Consider the following 22,692-nt stretch of genomic DNA (forward strand, 5'->3'; position numbering starts at 1 on the left):
CGCTACCTTCGCCTCCGAAATGCTACTCGGCTTCGTCAATGCCTCGGTCAGCGTCGAGTCGGTGTGTCTCGAGAGAAAGAATACAAAAAAAAAATATGAATCGTTGACGACGGGAAGCCATCTGGAATGACTCAGCACATTGATGCTCGACTTGAATTTGGATGGTCCGATTTTTTGGTTTATCTTGGTGTTCTGTTTTGGTTTTTTGGTTCAAAAAGCCGTTGGTTGTATTATTTATTGAGCCATAATTTTTTTATTTTATTTTCTGACTGACAACATACTTTTTATTTTTAGGAATATATTTTTTAGAATTAAGTTCTTTTTTAAACTTTTTTATTTCTGCCAGAAGCCTGTTGCATTTCTTTTTATAAAAGTTATTTGATTCAACATTTTTTTTACATTTTTCGCAAATAGATACTTATTTTTCTGCATCAATTTCGGGCTCAATAAATTCAACAGAATTATTTTCCAGTTAAATTTCTAAGTTCAAAGTTGGAATAGCTTCACTTTTCAACTTTTTCTTCCCTATATATGCGCTAGAAAAATGATCATCGCATATAATCAGTTTTTGTTCATAATTCTCCAGTGCAACACAACATTTTTCGCGCCAAATTTGACCAAAAATGCTGTCTGCAGGCGGAAAATTAAACATTTTTATACCAGGATTGGTACGCCTTGATTTTTGGCATGTCTTCACAATGCATTGCCGGCTGGACTTTGCATCACCTTTTCTTATTCCGCTCATATTTTTTTACAACTGATTGCAATTATTGCTAAACAAGAAGTGAAGAAGCGAGCCTGGCACGAGCTCGAGCCAACCCAGAAATATGCTTGTAGTTGTGTATATGTGTGTATGTCCTAGGTCGGCACGGCCATAAACCGGTTTCGCCCGCAGCATATACGGCTTTTAGCTTCACACACAAGCGCACTGAAAGCATGTTAGTGTCTGCGTGCCGAAACTGTAGGGCAGCGTGGTCGCTGATGTCTTTGGCGCGGCACAGTGGGGACTCAGCCGAAATAGTCAAAAAATTGTATGAGTGGTTTAGATAAATTTAATGTACGCATCTAATTGAGAATTTTACAATCGAATTTTCAAGATAGTTTTAGTTTAGGAGATACAAGCACTCAAAGTTTAACATTTTTTCAGTGTGCAAATATTTATTGAACTCATATTCACTAACTAATTTAGCAAGCTGAGACGGCCAAAGGTCCCACTGTGCCACTCCAAAGACATCGGCGATCCGCGACCACCGCTTCGACGGTGCTGAGGCTCGAGAGTCCAGAATAATTTCGTTGCTGGTGAAGGCATTGCCGAACAGACGAAACCGATGGGCAGCGGGGTCGCGGTAGAGACGAAGTACAGGCGAAAAGGGAATTGAAACCCCGCGCGCTCCCTCGTGCCTTTTGGGTGCTAATGTTAGGACCCGCCATAGAACAGCTTTTTGATCGCTCGTGCAACATCTTGGTATTGTATAGTCTTTGCTCATATGGATGACGTCAGTATCTTCAATGCTCCTACGCATATTGGGCGATTTGACCAATCTAACAAGTAAAACCTAATAGTTTGAAGATTTTTTTGGTTTTATGTAAAGTTTTGTTTCTCAAGAAAAGAGTTTTTAAAATTAAGTAAATAATAGTATACTATTTTAACGAAAAACACCAAAAGTCTAAACCCTTGAGTCCTTGTTTTCAAAAGAATGCTTAAATCATTCTAGGTTTTTTCGTGTCTTTTTTCAATTTAGATATAGTTTTGGGTCTCTGCTTTCATATTTAAACGGTCATGATTTGCTAAAGATTCTTAATCGGATAAAGATCAAAACAAAGCTGCTGTATTATCTTCAGTATCTATTGCATATTTCTTTTTTTTTTGTATGAAAAAGAGACGTTTGCTGACTTTTAAGAATTTGAATATGCGCCATCGGCTTTAATTCGATACCATGAGTGTCCGGAAATATCCATTACCAGTGGACGGAACACACAAAAATATACATACATATGCCCACTTTGTCTACTTACAACAATAACTCAATTTGAATTAAAAAATCACCTTTTTTTAATTATGTTACAATGCTGACGTCTTGGCAAAGAAGAAAAAAGTTTTCGGTAGTGATTTTGAGAACGCACAGCTGTGTAAATGTTGATTAATTAGACATACAAAAGTTTAGCGGGAATCGAACATTTGAGATTGACTATTTCTAACTAGATTTCTTAAATCGCCCATTGTGCCAGTGTTTAACTTATCATAATTCTTATTATTATTATTATAATTCATTATTTTTTTTTTCCACGATTGATAATATTGTCATAGCAAGGTCGCACAAACTAATATTACACACAAATAAGTCCAATATGTCTTGCAAAAGTCTATACTTTCTAAGTCACACACAAAATAGTTTTGAACCATTTCTACTTGGGGGACTTATTGAATCATGTGATCTGTATCAACAACCCACACTCCCAGTAATTACACATCATGCACGTATTGTACATATGTACATATATTTACTATCACCACACTTTATTCAATTATAACACTATGCAACACTATATTGACACTTCGAACTGAACCTACTTGTTCCAATATATTTTTGACTTTAAAAGTTTTTAAATAAATATGGGTTTTGGTGTGGTTTTTGTATTAATTTAAAAATTTTTTAAATATTTTTTTCTTAGAGTAAGTGCTTTTTTTTATATAAATATATGGACGTTGACTTGCAATGACTGCATCTTACAAGAGGCGATGCAATTACTGCGCCGTCAAGTGGCCCGTGTGACACCAGCAGAAGTTTGTTACACGCGGTATCCCAGGCAAAACGCAGCCCTCCTCCTGCCCAATCGACCGAGGGGTGCTGCCGCATGACGCGCAGGAAAGATAATTGTTAGACTAATATTCGAGGAAAATTAGCACTACACTTACTAAGAAACTCAGCATGCATTCAAAATACAAATACAAATACCACTACAATTACTAATTATTAGAAAGGTGTGTGGGGATTAGTAACTTAATAAGAGGAAGAGAATTAGTGGTGGATATAATATGGTAGATTGAATTATAATGCGAGCATAATCCATTCATGCAAGGAATAATGCGATCTACAAAGTGGAAGGAACAACGGTATAAAATTTCTAGTGAGTCTAATAGGAATCTTATGCGGCCCAACAGATCAGGGCTGTCTATATCACCCCTGATCAAGTTGTGCAAAAAAAGTACACCAAGCATTTTTCTACGATTAACTAAAGATGGGAGGTTTACTAATAGCAGTCTACTAGAGTCAGATAGCAGTCTCACACCCGCATCCCATTTAAGGCCCCGCAGAGCAAAGAGTAAAATGTTTTTCTGTACTGATTCTATACGGTCCTGGTGTACTTTGTACTGAGGGCACCATACACAGGACCCGTATTCTAAGATCGGACGAACAAGCGAGGTATAGAGAGTCTTTGTTATATAGGGGTCGTCAGATTCCTTTGACCACCTCTTTATAAACCCAAGCACGCCCATGGCCTTATTTCCCATGGTTGAATGGTGCTCAGAAAACTTAAGCTTGGGGTCTAATATTCTCTCAGGAGAATCACCACATAGGGTATAGGGAGCCAACAAGGGGCTAGAACGACGAAGTGTTACTGAAAGTTATTGAAATCAGATTGCAAGAGAGAATGAAATGAAATTTCTGTATACTGGACACAGAGTTTAACATCATCTGCATACATGAGTACTCGAGAGAATGTTAATGCCAAAGGCAAGTCATTAATAAATAAAGTACAAAGTAAGGAGAAACATTACTGGTGAAGAGAGGGAGTTTTTGAAGAGGACTCTTTTAGCCCTGGAACAAAGATAGCTAGAAAGGTCAAGTTTATGCGCTAAAAGGGAGTGGTTTACTAAAGTCGGTGTAAATAACATCCGTCTGTAAGTTACCTTGAAAGCCTTTAATAATAAAAGGGGTAAGCTCTAAAAAATTGGTGGAGGTTGATCGCCGCCTTATAAATCCATGCTGTGTTGGAGATATAAGTGACTTGCAGAGATGTTGCAAGTGCGGAGCTAAAACCTCAAACACTTTAGGATAACTTAGCGGATAACTTTGCTATACCTCTATAATTTTTTGAATCAGACTTGCTACCTTTTTTTTTGGAGAGGAATTATAAACGATTCCTTCCAGATCGGTGGGAAGCAAGAAGAATCAATGGACAGGGTGAATAGTTAAAGCAAGGGTCCACACAGAGCCTCGGCGCAGTACCTGAGCACACAACCTGGAACACCGTCTGGACCCGGTGAAAACACCGGCTTAACTAGTCGAAGATCATGAAGTAAAGAACATTAATTTTACAAAATACTGAAAATGCCGTTCGACCTCGGTAAACCGTATGGGTACGGATGACTAGAGTAGCTTTCCTCAGAATAGGTGGCTTGGAAAAATTGGGCAAGAAGATCGGCAATTACCTGATCATTATTTGCCGACGTATTACAAAATGATAGCGAGGATGGGTGTGCGGACGTTCTACGCTTACTGTTTACGAAGCAGTAAAACTGTTTAGGGTCCTGAGAAAAACGTATCCTGCCTCGAGATAGGTAGTTCTTATAGCATTGAGCATTAAGAACTGAAAAGTTTGACCGAGCTATTACATAGCGAGAGTGAGCAGTAGGAGAACCAACTTCAAGAAGTTTTTTATAAAGTCTTGATTTTAAGTTTTTTAGGCTGGATAACTCTTTGGTAAACCAAGGGGGTTCTCCAGATCTAATCGGACAAGAAAGCGGCACACAAGAATCAAAAAAAGTGCCAAGAGCATTGTAAAAAATGTTTGTGCCTTTTATGACATCAGTGCACAAGTACAAAGCGGACCAATCAAAATCCCTAATTAGATTATTAAGCTTCGTAAACTCGGCTTTACGAAAGCAACGGACACGTTCAGGTGGCCTACTCGACCGATCCAATACAGTTGGTCCTATATCTAGCGATACTTCGAAAGTAGGATGGTAGGCGTCTTCAGGTATAGTGGGTTAACAACACTAAGGTCGGATCCGATACAAAGCACAGATCAAGCAATCGACCCAAGGAATTTTTCACATGGTTGACGTGACACATGGACAGGTCAAGCAAGCCGTCAACAAAGTCATGTCGTGACATGGTCACTAGGTTGCTAGACTCGTTTACCGAAGACCAAACAGTTCCTGGCAAGTTTAGGTCGCCAAGAATTATCATTTGATCTTTATCTGATAGCGAGGAAAAAACAGCGGTTAAAGCGGACAAGTGCTGCTCATAAATAGAGATATCCGAAGAAGGTGGAATGTATGAGCAAGTAATGAATATAGCGAAAGCGGGAAGAATCAGTTTTACACACAGGAATTCCAGTTTCAGTTGAACTTGGACTGTGAAGTGTTCCGACGTGAAGTTAGAGTCCACTGCAATTAGAACCCCTCCTGCACGTCGAGACGAACGCTCTTTTTTTAAAAGTTGTGTACCGGACTGCCAAAACCTCGGAACTAAGAATGTCCGGCTTTTACCAGGTTTCGGTAAGCACAATAACTGGGGAAGCTAATGTAACACTATCCCGGAAAATAATGCTGAGCTTACTACGCAAGCCTCCAACATTCTGATAGGTTACTGAAAGAGAAGTTAGTTTTTTGTAAGGGTGGTAGCAGGACGGGAAGATGAGGAAGAGCAAGTTGAGGCAGACGTTTTCTCACAAAAGTTGTATAGCTGCATTTATCAGCTTGTCAAAATTTTAGCACATCCAGATGTAAGATACTTATGTTATGTGAAAAAAGGAGCACAACCTCTGAATAAAAAAGTTTTTACAAATTTAAAAAAACCATAGCATAGAAAAAAAATATAGTTTATTAAAAGCTATAAAGCAAGAAATCTATCAGAAAAAGTCGGTTTGGTTCGAAGCGTAAACGAAAAGTTAAATTTTGTTGCCTAGTGTAATCGACCAAATTAATTCGTAGTTTATTGTTAATCTAATACTTAGATATAGCAGTATGAAATTACTTAAAATTTTATATTACAAGACATTTTTTTTTAATTTCTGTGTTAAGTATAGTATATTTTTCTGGATATTAGCCCCAAGAGTGCCGGTACAGTCAATTTTGGTCTCTTAGCTTATAAATTTGTTCATGTAATTATTCCATGCATGAACTCTTTTTTAGTCTCTTTACGGACTTTAATAATCTCTTCTACATTCGCAATAAGAAAATATATTCAAAATTATGTGTAGAGTATTTATAATTATAAAGTTAAACTGTGTCTACCTGGTTATATAGTTTCCTTCCGAAACCTAGACAGGAGGTGTCTTACAAATTGCATGCCATGGCGCATAAAAGTCATAAACTGGAGCACTGCATGAACACAACCGAATATTCTAAGTGGCACAGTAATACTCAATTTCATCCAGCACTTAGACACCAGTTTTTTTATTCCAAATCCGATTACCGCCGTCCTTATATCATTTGTTTTTCTGGTATCATTTACTTGCGCGTATGGCAAGACATTCTAAAACTGGTTGTAAAAGTGCAGGATTTGAATCTGTTAGGCTGCATGCTTTTTCTTCGCGCTGCAGCATTACTTAATAAAATATGAAAAGCACTACCTCATAAATAAGAAATAAAAATAGTTATGTTTCCATAGAATATAGAATATATATATGGAATAGAAAAAACCATAATTCATTTAACATTTTTAAAGCGCCAAATCTATAAGAAAAAGTCGGTTTGTTTCGTGGCGTAGAAAAATTAATGGGATTTTGTTGCATTTGCAGCATGGGAGCATGAGATTGTATGCTTCACACGTACACATGCTGCCATGCAGACGCTGCACTATCAGCTTAACACGGACATGGTCAGGTCAGCCGTCAGAAACCAACGTAAATTGGAAAAAAGTGTTGCATAGTTTCCTGTATCCGTCTCTTCTCCTATGAGGTCGAAACGACACAGAAAAGCGTGTTTGTGGACAGGAGGCACAGGAACTACGGTCAGACATGCATAGTATTGGATCTGTACTAGTGTTGCATAGACATTGCTCATTTTGGTGAACGTGTTCACTTGTTCTTTTTAGTAAGTGAGTCAACCACTCATATTGCTCATTTGCTCACATAGATTGCTCAGTTGCTGACTTGCTCACTATACTTTCGAATTAGTTATATACTGAATTTTTAAAAGAGTAAACAGCATTGTCGGTAATGCAAAAAGTGTGAAGTAAACGCAAATATGAGCAACAACTGCAGAATTGCGCAAAAAGTGAGTAGAGAACAAGTAAGGAAAAATGAACTAGTGAACAAAATAGAACAAGTGAGCAAAAAATAACAGTTTTGAAGGAACAAGTTCAGTTGCTCACATAAGTGAACAACTCTTTTTTTCTTCACTCACTCATGAGGCAACACAGCACTAATCTGTACCATCCATACCCAACAAGATTTCATTCTAAAGTGTTTTTTTACACAGTTGCGAATTAATTTAGCTTACGAGCGTCCCTGAGTAAAAGATTAGCAAGACTCGAAGTAAAAGTGTATCTGTTATTTCCAATACTCTTTGTATTCAAGCTTGACTCTAGGCCTCCTGGTGTCGCAAGGGCGACTTATATATACATACACCGTACATGAACGTCCAAAAAATAAGGACAACTTAATATTTTGTTTATATTTGTATTTCTTTTGATAATATTTTCCGGCCTTACCTTAGATTCAAATTATTTTGATGCATACACATTTTTATATTCTTTATTTTGTCACCAGTTTTAAATGTAAATTATCACTTTTATTGAGAGAAAGCACACAAATTGAATAATGATTTGCAAAGGATTGCCATTTGTGTATGTTATCGTTGTCGTCAACGCGGCGGTGATCTTGTTGACATTTTTCATTACTACTTTTTTCAGTTTAGTCTAATGCTTATCAACACTAGAATCCAGAAAAAACTCACATCAAGTCCTAACAGCAAAAGCGTGCTCGCAATAATAACTTGTCATGTCATAATTGCTTAAATCTTTTTAATCAAAAGATTTACCAATTTTAAAAAATATTAAATAATGTAGCCAAAAATATATTTCAACTAACCGTAGTTGCGCTTTTGTTATCACTGATGTTAAGGCTTGAAAATATGTACATATATTTACGTGTAAGACGATATAAACGACCTTAATCATAAAAACAAATATATAGATACATATATTCATACTTACATATGTATCTATAAATATCACATAGTCACTAGCCTTCAATGTATAATATCTATACCGACGCCCTAAGCCCCTCGAACTTGAAGCCCTAAGCCAAAGGTTTACAATAGGCATAAGTACATCCATTTTTAGTGCCTAACGTGTGCAGTGGCTCACAGCATAAAGTATTCAGTGCATTCATTGCCTTAAGGCTTTTTAATAACGAAACGATCAACAATACAATATTGTTTAATATTGTTTACATATATCGAATATAGAATATCTTCAATTACAAAAAAATATTACAATTAAATGATAGCGGCTGCACGTGCAGAATTAAATTCTGCGAGGTTGCACGCTTTATGTACACTCTGTAGCATTTTGCAGGCAGCATTTTGTTGTGATATAGCGCACATAATCACGCGCAAATATCTAAATCACTTTGATATTCTGTGGCAACATGTGTAGATACAGACTCATGTACACATGATGCCACACAGCCGCTGCATCGTTTACAACCAGCTAACAGTTAGCCGTCTCATTTAAAAAAAAATAATATTCAAAAAAACTTCTCTACATTTTTTTTTTTTTGTTTTAATTACTCCAAGAACTTTTTTGTCAGTTTATGACATTTTTTATGTTATTTCATTGTTACAATAGTCGAAAAAACCGTTAAATGATTATATTTTAATAAAATAATAAAACAATTTTAATGCCAATAAGAAATCAGAAGCTCCGCTAAAACCCAATTACTACTCAAAATACGCCGACACAAACCAATTTAGTTTTTTTACGGGCCGGGTAAATTTAACGGATCTTAACAACTATTGAAAATTTACATCACTAGGGTCCCGTTGCTTATGTGAAAAAAACCAAGTTTTCGACCAAACCCAATAACTCAACCTTAGTTTGGTGGAAAAAGCCTATAGGAAATGAGCTCTAGGCAGTGCAGTCGACCGGTATAGTTTAAAAAGCTTGTGTGACTTCGGGCTTTGCATATTCGGCATCGTTTATACGGCAGCAGCCGACTAAGTGAATCGGAATAAACCAGTTTCGCACTGAAAAAAGCTAAAAAAATATTTTTCTTTTGGCTGGGCATCTCCATTTTCTCTCGGTACAGTCAATTTCTACATCTTCACATACCTTTTTCCCGATATTATTTTCCAAATTAATTGAAACTTAATTAATTTGACCAATTGACATATGTATGAAGTTTAATAAACTTTGATGTAAAGAACTATTAACATCAGGAAAGGTTCATTTTTCAGGGCGTTAATAACGAATAGCTTTAATCCTTTTCATCAAAATATTCAAGAATTATTAAATAATATAAACAAAATTATTTCAGAATTTTTTTTGGTATGTTTGAAATTTTTTCCGTTATTATTATCTCTTATTATGAATATGATTCATGATAAAAAATCTTTCACAAAGGCGACGTATCTTACATATTCAACTATATAAAAAAACTCCTAGAAAAATTTTCGGTTTTAATAGACATCAATGGGCAACATTAAAAAATAAGTGGCATCAACAAAAGATAAAGATTTGTGAGTTAGGCCTATTTATAAGGTAAAAATTCGTTTTATTTTTAAATTTTTTCACTTTAAATATGTAGAAGTGCCCGCCCAAATCTAAACAAATTTTTGTTGTTGTGTAAATCAATAAAACGTTCAAAACTTCATGTGGCTTCTCGCCTGTTGTCTCTTTTATTTTTCCTTAATCAGATCAGACGATACTCAAATAAGAAAAACTTTCTGCGGTCGAGAATGGCCATAAGTATTTTTCGCTGGCGCCGAGTGTGATTAGGTTTACATGCTCTCTATGTTTATACTGATTTGAGTTTTTTAAAAACAAAAATTAAAATTTTTCATAAAAGAAATAATGAAAGCAAGAAGTAATGTAATTTTTGTGTAGAATGGAAGAGAACAATGAACGAAAAAAAGGCAGCCAATATTGGATAAATCCATACTTGCGGGAGGGAGTTTAATAACATGATTTTTATTTCTATGTAAATTCATTCGACTGTTTTTGCTAGGTTAAGTTTTTCATTATTATTTAATTATTTTATTCAATCCGCTTGAACGCTTCCTCCTTTTTTGTTGTTCATTCATTACTTATTCGTCGACGAAAGATGGAATATTTATTTATTTCTCTCGTGCACAGCGAAATACCATCGGTTGCCTTACTAGTATTAATCAGTATTTTATTTTCTGATCTAAGTACTATGTGACGAACCGGTGATTTTTTTATATTATATTCGACTTATTGTAAGAGGCTTGTGTTGATAGTAGCAAACACTATACAATACCAAAATTCTACATGAGGGACCAAAAAGCTGTTCTATGGTGGGTTTTTTCGTGGTTGCGGTGGCTTTAATTCTCTTTTTACCTATGCTTTGTCTCTGACCGCGGGCCGCTAGCTACGCCGCCTTCGTCTGTTCAGCTCGTCTGGGCTCCCAGAACTCTACAAGTGCACAATCTTTGGCGAGCCCAAAAGCCTCTGGTTCAAAATCGAATGGAATAATACAATATTTTCTCCGAGACTGGAACCGACTGCGACTCGCCAAATACTGTGCATTTGTTGTAGGATTCTGGATCGAACTCAGCTGCGCAAGGCATTGACGACCAGACAAAGCCGAGTATTCATCGGTCAGAATAATGATAGCCTAAAAGAGAATTTAAGTACCAGTACCCTGCAACCCAGTACCAAGAAGCGTCAAACAACATTTGAAATGGAATTTGTTCCTGGTGCAATATCTTGGTAACAGAGATAGCCTTATGAGAAAAACGTGCAGTGAGACGCGTAAGCTTCCAATTGAGCTGGGAGCAGTGCTGCTGGCAGCTGGCAGGGTATGCGTGTTGGAAAATATCATTTTGTCACAATTAGTGCCTTATTCGTCGACTGATAGCCGGGAGACTTGTTAAGACACGGCTACGAACATTTATTTTCCGTTTGTCCCTCATGCTATCTCTCTCTTCGCAGAAAAGTTAGCACAATCAAATGTCGCAACACTATAATTGTATTGTCTTTAATAGTACTAGGCAACAAAATTTTATTTTTGTTTACGCTTCGAACCAAACCGATTTTTTCTGATAGATTTGAGACTTTATAATTGTTAAAAAACGATAAATTTTGAATTTTAAAGCTTAATATTTTCCAGACAGTAAGCTAACGAGCTATAACTGTATGTATTAGCTTTTCAAAATTGAAACTCAATACAACCAGATATAAGATACCTAAGTTATTTAAAAAAAGAAGAACTACCTCTGAAACATTAAAAAAATTCCAGTTGGTAACCATTAAATAAAAAATAACAAGATTCATTGTTAAAAAATTTTAAAGCCCCACATATAACAGAAAAAGTCGATTTGATTAAAAGCGTAAATTAAAAGTTCAGTTTGGTTGCCTAGTATAAATATTGGAGATGTTTGAAACTAAAAACTTGAAACTACTGAGCTTTGTATTTATACAGCCTCAAATAAAAATGGATGCTCTGGGTGCTGTAAGCTGTGAGGCTATTTACATTATGTATATATATGTATACATATATGTATATATACATATATACATATATACATATATATACATATATGTATGTGCATTTATGTGCATATATATTTATGTATATATATTCGATATTCTCTTAATATACGTAAGCGTGAAAGTCGGGCCGATCCATTTTTCCGCTTAGGGCCCAACATAGACGAAACTGACTTTGAGCAATGGTGGTGCTTTCTGCTGAGTGAGCCTGATGTGTTCCGACAAGCTAAAAGCTATCAATGCTTTAATCACAAGCCATCAATGCAAATATGAATACAATGTACAATGCAATTTATTACATACATACGTTTATTTATTTTCTTTTTTTGTCATACGGTTTGCTCATACCACATATACATATACACAAACAGCCACAAATATAGCCGAATAGACAGGCCAGTTTTTGTCAGACACTACACAGACACGATAAATGTCTATTGCAAATATTCATCCATTACCGTCATATATTTACATACATATGTACATACATATACATATACATATGTAATTATCATCCCTGTGCATCGGTGCATTTATAATTCCATGCGCTTCCATTACAACTATTATTCTCCGCTTCCTTTACAGTCTGCACAAATGTGTTGAGTCTGTTTAATACAGTGTCCGACAGCATGCGCAATACACACAGAGCATAATGTCATCTAAGCTTCCATAAAAACTATTAACATAATTTTCCTGCCTTAATCGATGTCCATTACCATTTAACCTCGTTTGTATAAATGTCTTTCTTTCTTTATTGAAAACGGTATGGATGGCATTCTCCTTTTTTATTTGACATTTTTTTTTATGTTGTATTATTAGTGTCTGTAAAAAAGTTTGCTTAGAACACCCCAAATTAATTTATTGGTGTTTTTTTGTTATGCATTTGTGTGTTTTAAAATAAATATTTTGATTGATTTTGAAAAAAATTAAGAAAATATTGTTCAACTCCTTCACTGGGAGTTTTTGTTTTATGCTTAGTTTAAATTTTCGAATTTTTCTAACATTTTATAGATATTATTTTTCTACGACACATTACGTCTAGAACATTAAGTATACATATGTATGTACATATGTATACATGTATGTATGTACATACATACATATATGCTTTTGCACATGATCATATTCTTTCATAGTCCATTAAAATATGTAGGATTATGGATTTGTATGTATGTACACATATGTATAGATATTTGTGCTCACATATCAATGTATACTTAATACTAACATTTTAATACTCGATATAAAGTATTTTCACTACCTAAAATCATGTATTAATCAAAAATCTCATTGTACCATTTCGTTTCCTGACAACAATCGACAATAAAATCAATATAATGATCCATCAAAAAAATATCAATAAAAACAAAATTAAATACGATCCAAATCGAAATCGATCCAATCTAAATTGAACTTCATGAAATAAATCAATCAACGCTTCCTTATAAATACACACACACACGCTACAACACACAATTGAATCGCGTGAATGTGTGTTTATGGGGACATGCTTATGCTTCATATGCTTCGTTTATACCGTATATCGTTTCACCAACCGAATCAAACCAAACCAAACGTCCCAACATGACTAAACACATTGAAATTAAATGATATTCTCTAATGAAATAAAATATTTCCGATAACTTAATATACATATACATAAAACATGGAAAACTATACAAATTGATTTTATACATACTATATGACCTGTGTGTATGCATCTATAATATAAATATAAATGAAATAAACAACTACCACATCGATATTGGCGCTGACGTACGTCGATATAGACGCAAGACTACTACAATGAAGTACGATCCGCCCTACTCGAAGAAACCGATTACAAAGAGCTATGGCGGTGCGACGACGGCACCAAACCATCATTCCGTTGAGGAGGTTTCCTTGGATGGCTCCAGCAAATTAGTCTATGCCAATCAGACGGGTTTCAGGTGAGTATTTGAGTCGAGCGAAATAAGATTAGCTCCCGCATCAATTATGATAATGGATCTTGATTTTCGTCATTCTCAGGGACAAAGTCGTGCATGGACGTCGCTACACAGCTGGTGGCGAGGACGATCAGTCACATGCAGGTTAATACATTCTTATATTTATTGTTTTTTTGTTTGTTAATAATACATATAAACCTATCAGTGTGACCGATAATAATTCCATTGATATATAAATGTATTTTGTATTTCTCGTCGTTAAGATTTGCCTAATAACAGTAACTAGTTTTTTCGTATTTTTGTGGCATCTATTGTATTAAAATATTTGCATTTCAAAAAAGTTTTTATATTGCTTTCATAACGAAGAAATCAAAATTAAAAAGAAGGGAAACTTTTAATCTAACCAAATTATATTTCTCTCTATTATATAAAATAGTTTAGGGTCATTGTCGTCGCCCGAAATTTTATTTTCACAGATACAAATGACTGAAACGTGAATTCTAAAAAAATCTCGGACAATCGGGGGTAGTTTTTGTTGCTTATGAAACTGTCATCTGTCATCATTATACCCATACGAAGATTTTGTAATTGTTCTGTCATTTCATGTTTGGTCGCTGTTAAGACCTGAAGTCGGGCTCCACGTCGGCCTTAGCTCTATACTCCTCCGCTCGCTCTCTGTTTGTTAAGACCTTACAAGAAAAGTCTAGACATTTGCGAGTTGAGTTTTAAATTCAAACTGAATTTTATTCTTAAAATCAGAACCTTATACGTGATTTGACAATGAGGTAGGAGGTACAATTTTGTATTCTGTAATTTTCGTTAGACCTACGCAAAGGATACATTTTAGTGCGGGTGTCTGCATTGGTTAAGTGTTTTCTCCACTTGTGTTTTGTTGTAGTATCTTTTAATGGATTACACATCTTTGTTTACACCCGAACTGTCATTTCTTATCTTTTTTATGTGATTTCTTTAGAGATCAGTTTTTTGATACATGTGTGAATGTGTACAATAATATGTTTATGATTGAACATTCTGTAAGGGGCCGAAAGTGGCATGGTTTCGACCAGGGACCGCAAATAATAATTATTAATTAATAAGTTTAAAAAAATTGAGGCACAAAAGAACCACCAAGAAGAGTGGGTAAAATAGACATATGTTATTTTTTTACGGCAAATTTCAAAACAGGATAAACTTTTATTTTCAATTTTTTGTTCTAAATTTTTTTTAATTATTAAAATATTTTAAATGATAAAAATTAAAAAATAATTTTTATATATAAATTTTTATACAAAAATTAACACATAAAAATTATTTTTAATTTTTATTATAAAAATTGAAAATAAAAGTTATGATTTAATTTTTATTATAAAAATTGAAAATAAAAATTGAATTCAAATATCTTTTGAAACAAAGGAGCCAGATCATATATATTCCTATATATATGACCTACGCATTAATACCTTTCCAATGATATATAATATGTATGTATGTACATACATTTGTATGTAAGTATATTTAATTATCCGCTTAGGGACTTGCCCAGACCGCCTAATCAGCGGCTAATGTGTATTAACTAATGGTATTAATTGTAATTAATTAATGGTATTAATGCGTAGGTCATATATATAGGACTATATATGATCTGGCTCCTTTGTTTCAAAAGATATTTGAATTCAATTTTTATTTTCAATTGTTATAATACAAATTGAAAATAATTTGTATGTGTTAATTATACCCGATATTCAAAATGAGTATTGGGGTATATTAGATTTGTGGTAAAAGTGGATGTGTGTAACGTCCAAAAGGAATCGTTTCCGACCCCATAAAGTATATATATTCTTGATCAGCATCAATAGCCGAGTCGATTGAGCCATGTCTGTCTGTCCGTCTGTCCGTCTGTCCGTCCGTCCGTCTGTCCGTCTGTCCGTCCCCTTCAGCGCCTAGTGCTCAAAGACTATAAGAGCGAGAGCAACGATGTTTTGGATCCAGACTTCTGTGATATGTCACTGCTACAAGAATATTTCAAAACTTTGCCCCGCCCACTTCCGCCCCCACAAAGGGCGAAAATCTGTGGCATCCGACGATACGAGAAAACTAAAAACGCAGAATCGTAGAAGATGACTATATCTTCTAGAGTGCAAAATCTGAACCAGATCGTATAATTATTATAGCCAGAATCAAGAAAACAATTTAATTTTTTCTCGCCCTGTCTCTCTCTAACACACACGTAGCAGAGGCGGCTTTGCTTAGAGTAAAACATTAGCGCCTAGATCTCAGAGACTACAAAAGCTAGAGCAACCAAATTTGGTATCCACACTCCTAATATATCGGACCGAGACGAGTTTGTTTCAAAATTTCGCCACACCCCCTTCCGCCCCCGCAAAGGACGAAAATCTGGGGATATTCAAAAATCTCAGAGACTATTAAAGCTAGAGTAACCAAATTTGGTATCCGCACTTCTGTTAGATCTTACTATAAAACGTGTATCTCAAAATTTCACCCCACCCCCTTCCGCCCACACAAAGGACGAAAATCTGTTGCATCCACAATATTGCACATTCGAGAAAACTAAAAACGCAGAATCATAGATAGTGACCATATCTATCAGATTGCTGAATCTGGATCAGATCAGATCATTTTTATAGCCAAAAGGAACAAATCAATTTGCACTGGCTACGCAGCACCCGACGTCACGCTCAGACTGATTTTCTGTCTCTCTCGCACGCACTCCTTGTCGTGACGATTATGTTAGCGGCGTCTGCCGGAGGAGAGCCATACTGACTTAGTATCGGGTATAACTGTAGAGTTGCGGTGTCCGCAGCAACTCACAACGTTCCCCCTCGTTTTATATAAAAATGTATATATACAAATAATTTTTTAGTTTTTATCATTTAAATTAATTTAAATAGTTAAAAAAAATTTAAAACAACAAATTTAACAAATAAATCTCATTCCTTAATTTTTTTTATAAAAATTATAATCGTTACGGTCCCTGGTTTTGACGGATTCATTCTCCTCAATGGTTAATACTTTATTCTCTTGGTCATCTCCAACGCCTTCTATAATTTCCGAGATATTTGTTATCCACTTTCTTAAGTCAAACCCAATTTTATTAAACTAACGGGTAACTTCCTTTACATGCTTTTTAGCATCCAGTATTCAGTATCCAGTCGGCACCTGTCATCAGGTTGTCCATATAAAAATCATTCTTTATGATGTCTCTAATTGCTTGATTTTTGCAATTATCTGCTATTGCAACAAGCACCCTGGTTGCAAAGTAGGGTGCTAAAGCTGTACCGTACGTAGCGGTTGTGAGTTTATACTCTTTTAACTTTTCGTTTGGATTATCTCTCCATATTATATGCAAATATTGCTGATCTTCTTTGTCAACATTAATTTGCCAGTACATTTTTTCAATGTCCGCAGATATTACAAATAGCCATTTACGCCATTTCACCATAATATCGAAAATATCTTTTTGGATTCTTGGTCCAACCCACATGATATCATTTAAACTTTTATTGTTTGTGGTTTTTGCTGAAGCATCGAATACCACCGTCAGCTTTGCCGTTAGACTGAAATCTCTTCTGACTCCTTGTAGGGGCAAATAATATTTCCCATCTTCTTTGGACTCTACCATATGTCCTAAGTTTTTATATTCATGCATGAACTTTACATAATTTTCTTTTAATGTTTTATTATTGCTGAGCTTTCTTTCTAAACTGTAAAATCACGCCATAGATTGTGGTTTTGAATCTCCTAGATCCTTTTCTTTTTCAAATGGTATTTTAACCACATACCTACCATTCTCATCTCTTCTTGTTGCTTGCAATAAATGCTTCTCGCAAACATCTTCTTCTACGTCATTCTTTTCACTTTCCAATTCCTAGAACGGCTCTAGGTCCCCAACTTCAATTGTTGTCGCCACAATAAAGCTTTCATCAGTTTCGGAAGAATGATTGCTTCAATATTTAGAGGACCTTTATTACAATCACGAGTTTTTACCGATAAAGTAACTTTGTACTTTGAAGTGCAAGAGCCTGTAGATGACACTCCACTTACCGCGGTGTTCGTTCTTTTTTCGTACTAAGGTGAATATTTGCGCAGCTTTCTTTGAAATTATAGTACATTGCGACCCACAATCAATTAGAGCTCCATTCCTTGCCCTTACATTAATAAGTGCTGTGGTTAATAACGTTTGTTCTTTTCTTAAGCAAGGGTTAACATTTTCCTTCTTTTCGCATCCCACTTACAATTTCCGATAAGCATTTCTTATACATACCATGCCTACAGCATTTTGTGCAAAGGCGCTGTTTTTTAATCAACTGGCCTCTATCTATCGGACTCATTCCCTTAAACTTATAGCAGTGATTTATGGTATGTCCTGCCATTTTACATAGCGGACAATTTTCTTTTATTTTACCATATAGCACTACTATTTTCAACGGTTTCCACTTTTTATCCTGCGACGTGTAAAGAGAAGTGTACCGTTGTTCTAAAAATTCCATTACATCTGGCAATGCTTGGATCTATTTTGTCCTTTTTATATGACTTTCATATAATTGTAAGGTATCTTTGTTGAATTTTGTCAACACAATGTGCGCGAAAATCACATCAACTTTTTTTGTTAATTGTGAATTTAATTTGATTAAATGTATTGACTCATTCATAGAATCAGAAAACCATTTAATATGTTTCGCTGAATCGTGATCTAGCATTGGTAAGTCTAGTAAACAATTCAGCTTATTCGAAAAAATGTTTCGTTTATTTTCATACCCCTTGGTCAGCAATTCGCACTACTTCTACTTCTACTTTCGGAAGATCAGGAAAATCGATATCTTCTTTTTTTATCGTGGCCCCTTTACTATCCACGCTGTTCTCCTGAGCTACGGTTTGTATCTTAACTTCTAGGTTGCTTAAAATGCTTTGAATATCAAATTCCAAATCGCCGATCTCGTCGTCGAAGCTGTCGTTTGTGTCATAGCTATGATAAAACTCCTCAATTTTTGAGCTTAGTTTTTTACTGAGGAGCTCAATTTTTTCTTGAACGTTGACATGCAATGACTGCATCTTGCAAGAGGCGATGCAATTACTGCATCGTCAAGTGGCTCGTCTGAAACCAGCAGAAGGCTGTTACGCGAGCATACAGGAAAAATAGCTTTTAGACTACTATTAGAGGAAAATTAGCACTACAATTACTAAGAAACTAAGCATGCATTCAAAATATAAATACAAGAGCACTGCACTTACAAATTCCACTACAATTACTAGTTACTAGAAAGGTGTGTAAAGATTAGTAGTTTAATAAAAGGAAGAGAATTAGTGGTGGATAAAATATAGTAGAGGGAATTATAATCCGAGCATAAGACCTTCAACGGTTCATGCAAGGAATAATTCGATCTACAAAGTGGAATAGGAATCGTGAAGCTTATGCGGCCACTTTGTACTGAGGGCACCATACACAGGAGCCGTATTCTAAGATCGGACGAACAAGCGAGGTATAGAGAGTCTTTGTTATATAGAGGTCGTCAAATTCCTTTGACCACCTCTTTATAAACCCAAGCACGCCCATGGCCTTATTTACCATGGTAGAAATGTGTTCAGAAAAATTTAACTTTGGATCTAACATAACACCAAGATCATCCACCAGGGTAATTCTCTCAAGAGAACCACCAAATAGGGTATAGGGAGCCAACAAGCGGCTAGAACGGTGAGAATGAAATGAAATGTCCTTATACTGGACACACAGTTTAACATCATCCGCATACATAAGTACTCGAGAGTATGTTAATTCCTTTCTTATTCTAATCTCTCCCAGTTTAGCCTGGTTTTTGTTCCCGAAAAATCTTCTAAATTGGATTTTAGTGTTTATGCGATTTTAAAGTCCTCGAGAATCGAAGTGTTTTTCGCATAGGCCAGCAGTTGCTATGGCGTCCTCCTGGATCTTCCAGTGATGCCAGCACCGGTGCGCCCAAGTATTTTCACCTTGCCCTTAAGCGGCTCTCTTAAGGGCAAGGTGAAAATACAGTTGAAGATTTTATGTTCCAGGTTTTCGATTACCCCAGGTTCATTACATTTCCTACAGCCGTTTCGGTTGGTGATGCCTATCTTTGCGGTGTGAGTTTTCCAGTGCGTTCTTTTCACATGGTTTTCGTGACTCTGCAGGTGGTATTACTCCTCAACTTGGCTTCGGTCTGTAGTCTTGTGTAATCACCTAAATGGAACAAACTTTTAACTTCCCTTCTTCCCTCCTTTTGTAACTAAGTTCCATTATTAGTAGATAATTGTTAATTGAATAAATTAAAAAAATATGTTTGCCGAGTTATGCGACATCGTGGGACTATATCGTCTGTTAGTTGCGTGTACTGCTCTTTTATAAATCGCTTACAGGTGGCCATTGTCATACAAATATCCTCCTTATCTTAGAGAAGGGGGATTGTAGTACCAGATCTGGCAAACTCGTCCGCTATACAGTTTCCCTCAATGTCCCGGTGGTCCGGGACCCATATCAGGGTAATAATAAATTTCTGAGCCAACTCATGAAGAGATTTGCGGCAGTCTGCTACGGTGGTTAAATTCGAAGAAATCGCATTTAGCGATTTGATCGCAGCTTAGATATTGCTATAAATGTTTAGCTGGGCTACCGTAACGGGAACCGCTTGAAGGCAGCTCAGAGCCTCCCTGATTGCTATAAATTCCGCCTGGAAGATCGCCTGCGATCCATCCGTTTATGTTTATGGCCCCATCTGGGCCTGAGAGTGCCTCGAGCCATTCGTCTCTGTCAGGGATGATTGTGTTAAAGGAAGTATCTGTGTACTCTCTTGGAACATGGTAGTCTGTTTTAGCGGGGACGAATTGCTGTTTCTGTCCGCTCCTCTCCTGCGAGATCTAGGTTTTGGAGGCATAGGACCGCATTTACCGCATCATTTGGGGTAGTACGAAGACTTCCACTGATAGCCGCCACCCTGGTTCGCTGAACTTTGCCCAGTTGTTGGGCGATCGCCTTTTTGAAAATTTTGAAATTGTATTTGTTTGTGAATAATACAAGTTCCGTTTTTGAGGGATTTACTCCCAGGCCGCGGTACAGTTGAGCTAGCTTTGCGGTCATTAAGTCGCAGAGTGTTTGGGGGTATTTTCCCGAGAAGGTAATAGCAACGTCGTCCGCATAGACCACGACTTTCCAGGTCGCATAGAATCTTGTAGACTGCTATGTTCCACAGAAAAGTAGACAGGACACCACGTTGCGGGGTGCCTTTGTTGACATACCTTGGCTGGGCGGACGATCCCATCGATGATCGTTCTGCATATCAGCAATTGATCAATGAGCATCACCAAGTGACGATCCACCCCCTGGTCAGTCTAGGCTTCCGTAACGGCGTCCGGTACAACGTTGTCGAAGGCTCCCACAAAATCGAGAAAGACTATTAGTGAGTACTCTTTGAGATGCAGAGATTTCTCTACCGCTAGGATTACTTCATAAAGGGTCGTTTCCGTGGATTTTCCTTTCTGCTAGGCATGCTGTGCGCCTAACATCAACTGAGGGTGTATAGTTATCCTCAGTTGCAGCCCGGCAATTCTCTCAAAGCTTTTGAGGAGGAAGGACGATAGGCTAATTGGTATAAAGCCTTTTGCATGGATACATTTTACTGCGGGTGTCTGCATTGGTTAAGTGTTTTCTCCACTTTTGTTTTTTTGTAGTATCTTTTAATGGGTTACAGATCTTTGTTTACACCTGAACTGTCATTTCTCATCTTCACATGAGTGAATGTGTACAATAATATGTTTATGTTTGAACATTCGGCAAAGGGCCGAAAGTGGCATGGTTTTTTATTTTGATTCTTGTGAACATTTTAGTGTACATTTTCTTTATAGCTATAATTAGAAGTACAGATAATCATTTACAGTCAATTACAGTAGGTAGGGAAGTGCTATCGGTTGCAGTCTTGTGCTACTTTAATTCGTCTTATGGCATAGATTATTAATATTATTATTATTATGATTTCGATAATCAAGGCCGCATGTCCAGATACATGATGGAACTTAAGTCCTTTTAAGTCATGATGACCTTCTTTTAACAATTTTAGTTCGTTTCTTAACTTATCCATTTCTTCTGTATGGTTAATGAATGGTACTGTTAATGGATTCCAAACAATTTTTTGGTATTTTATTAATATTACTTATATAAAAGGATGAAATTGGCTCGTAGCTTTCTGTTTGAATAATGTGATGAGGTACTAGTATTTTATCATCGGTTCGCACAGTTAGTTCTTGATTTGAGTTACTACATTGAATTCTAGCATTAGTGTTTACTGGAACTTTGAAGAGCCGACTACCCTGCCCTTCAAATTCGAACCAAAATTATCTTGTCTCTGCTATCTTCCTGTACACGCAATTTGAATTACCTTTTGGTTTGAAAGGAGCTATCTCACAAGCATTATCATTGGCATTGCTCCAATGCTAATTACTCTTCTATTTGTTTGCCATTTTTGGCATTTGTTCAAGGTAGCTTCAGTCATCGAATGATAGGAATCAATTTCGAAGTTACCGGTACTTAGTCGGACTAAGAATTACTACGAATCGGGGCTTTGCTATAGGGAGATACCGACAGGTATCGCCAAGAGTGCCTGGGTTATCGCCGGATAACACTCACGGGAGCCTGTCGGACTAAGAATTACTACGAAGCGGGGCTTTGCTATGCGGAGATACCGACATTGAAATTATCCTAAACAAATGGGATGCGTGCCTACCAAACAGGAGAATCTTCACGTTCAGAATTAATTTGTTATCAACAAAAATTCATTTCGCTGTTAATAGGCTGTAAATTTCCTTCATTTCTATTCCTGTTCTTTTTCCAGGAAGCACCAATGTTTCTAGCAAGTTATCTTTTATTTTTTCTATTTCTCCCTTTAGCTGTATAGGTTTTAAAATATTTGGATTTAGTCTACCATGATTAATATCTATCAGTAGATTAATAACTGCTGATTGAATTTTATCGCACTATTCAATCAAGGAGCTTAGTTGCTTTGTTACCATAAAGAAATTTATACATTCTTTGTACA

At 36.2% G+C, this 22,692-nt stretch overlaps 1 protein-coding gene across 22 annotated transcripts in view; it reads left to right on the top strand.

Annotated features, from left to right (window-relative positions):
• LOC108160402 (disintegrin and metalloproteinase domain-containing protein 11) overlaps positions 1 to 22,692 on the top strand; it is a 551,474-nt gene that overhangs the window by 470,790 nt on the left and 57,992 nt on the right. For 21 of the 22 annotated variants that reach the window (XR_004471659.1, XM_033387853.1, XM_033387852.1 and 18 more), the window contains 2 exons: positions 13,478 to 13,636; positions 13,716 to 13,777. Coding sequence is in view for 21 of the 22 variants with exons in the window: in XM_033387853.1 (XP_033243744.1) it covers positions 13,478 to 13,636; positions 13,716 to 13,777 (221 nt within the window). In the remaining variant the exon portion in view is untranslated. Of the gene's footprint in view, positions 1 to 13,477; positions 13,637 to 13,715; positions 13,778 to 22,692 lie in introns of those variants that run through there. The other variant, XM_033387874.1, reaches the window with a different exon arrangement.

This window comes from Drosophila miranda, chromosome XR (assembly GCF_003369915.1).
Source record: "Drosophila miranda strain MSH22 chromosome XR, D.miranda_PacBio2.1, whole genome shotgun sequence".
Lineage (NCBI taxonomy): Eukaryota > Metazoa > Arthropoda > Insecta > Diptera > Drosophilidae > Drosophila > Drosophila miranda.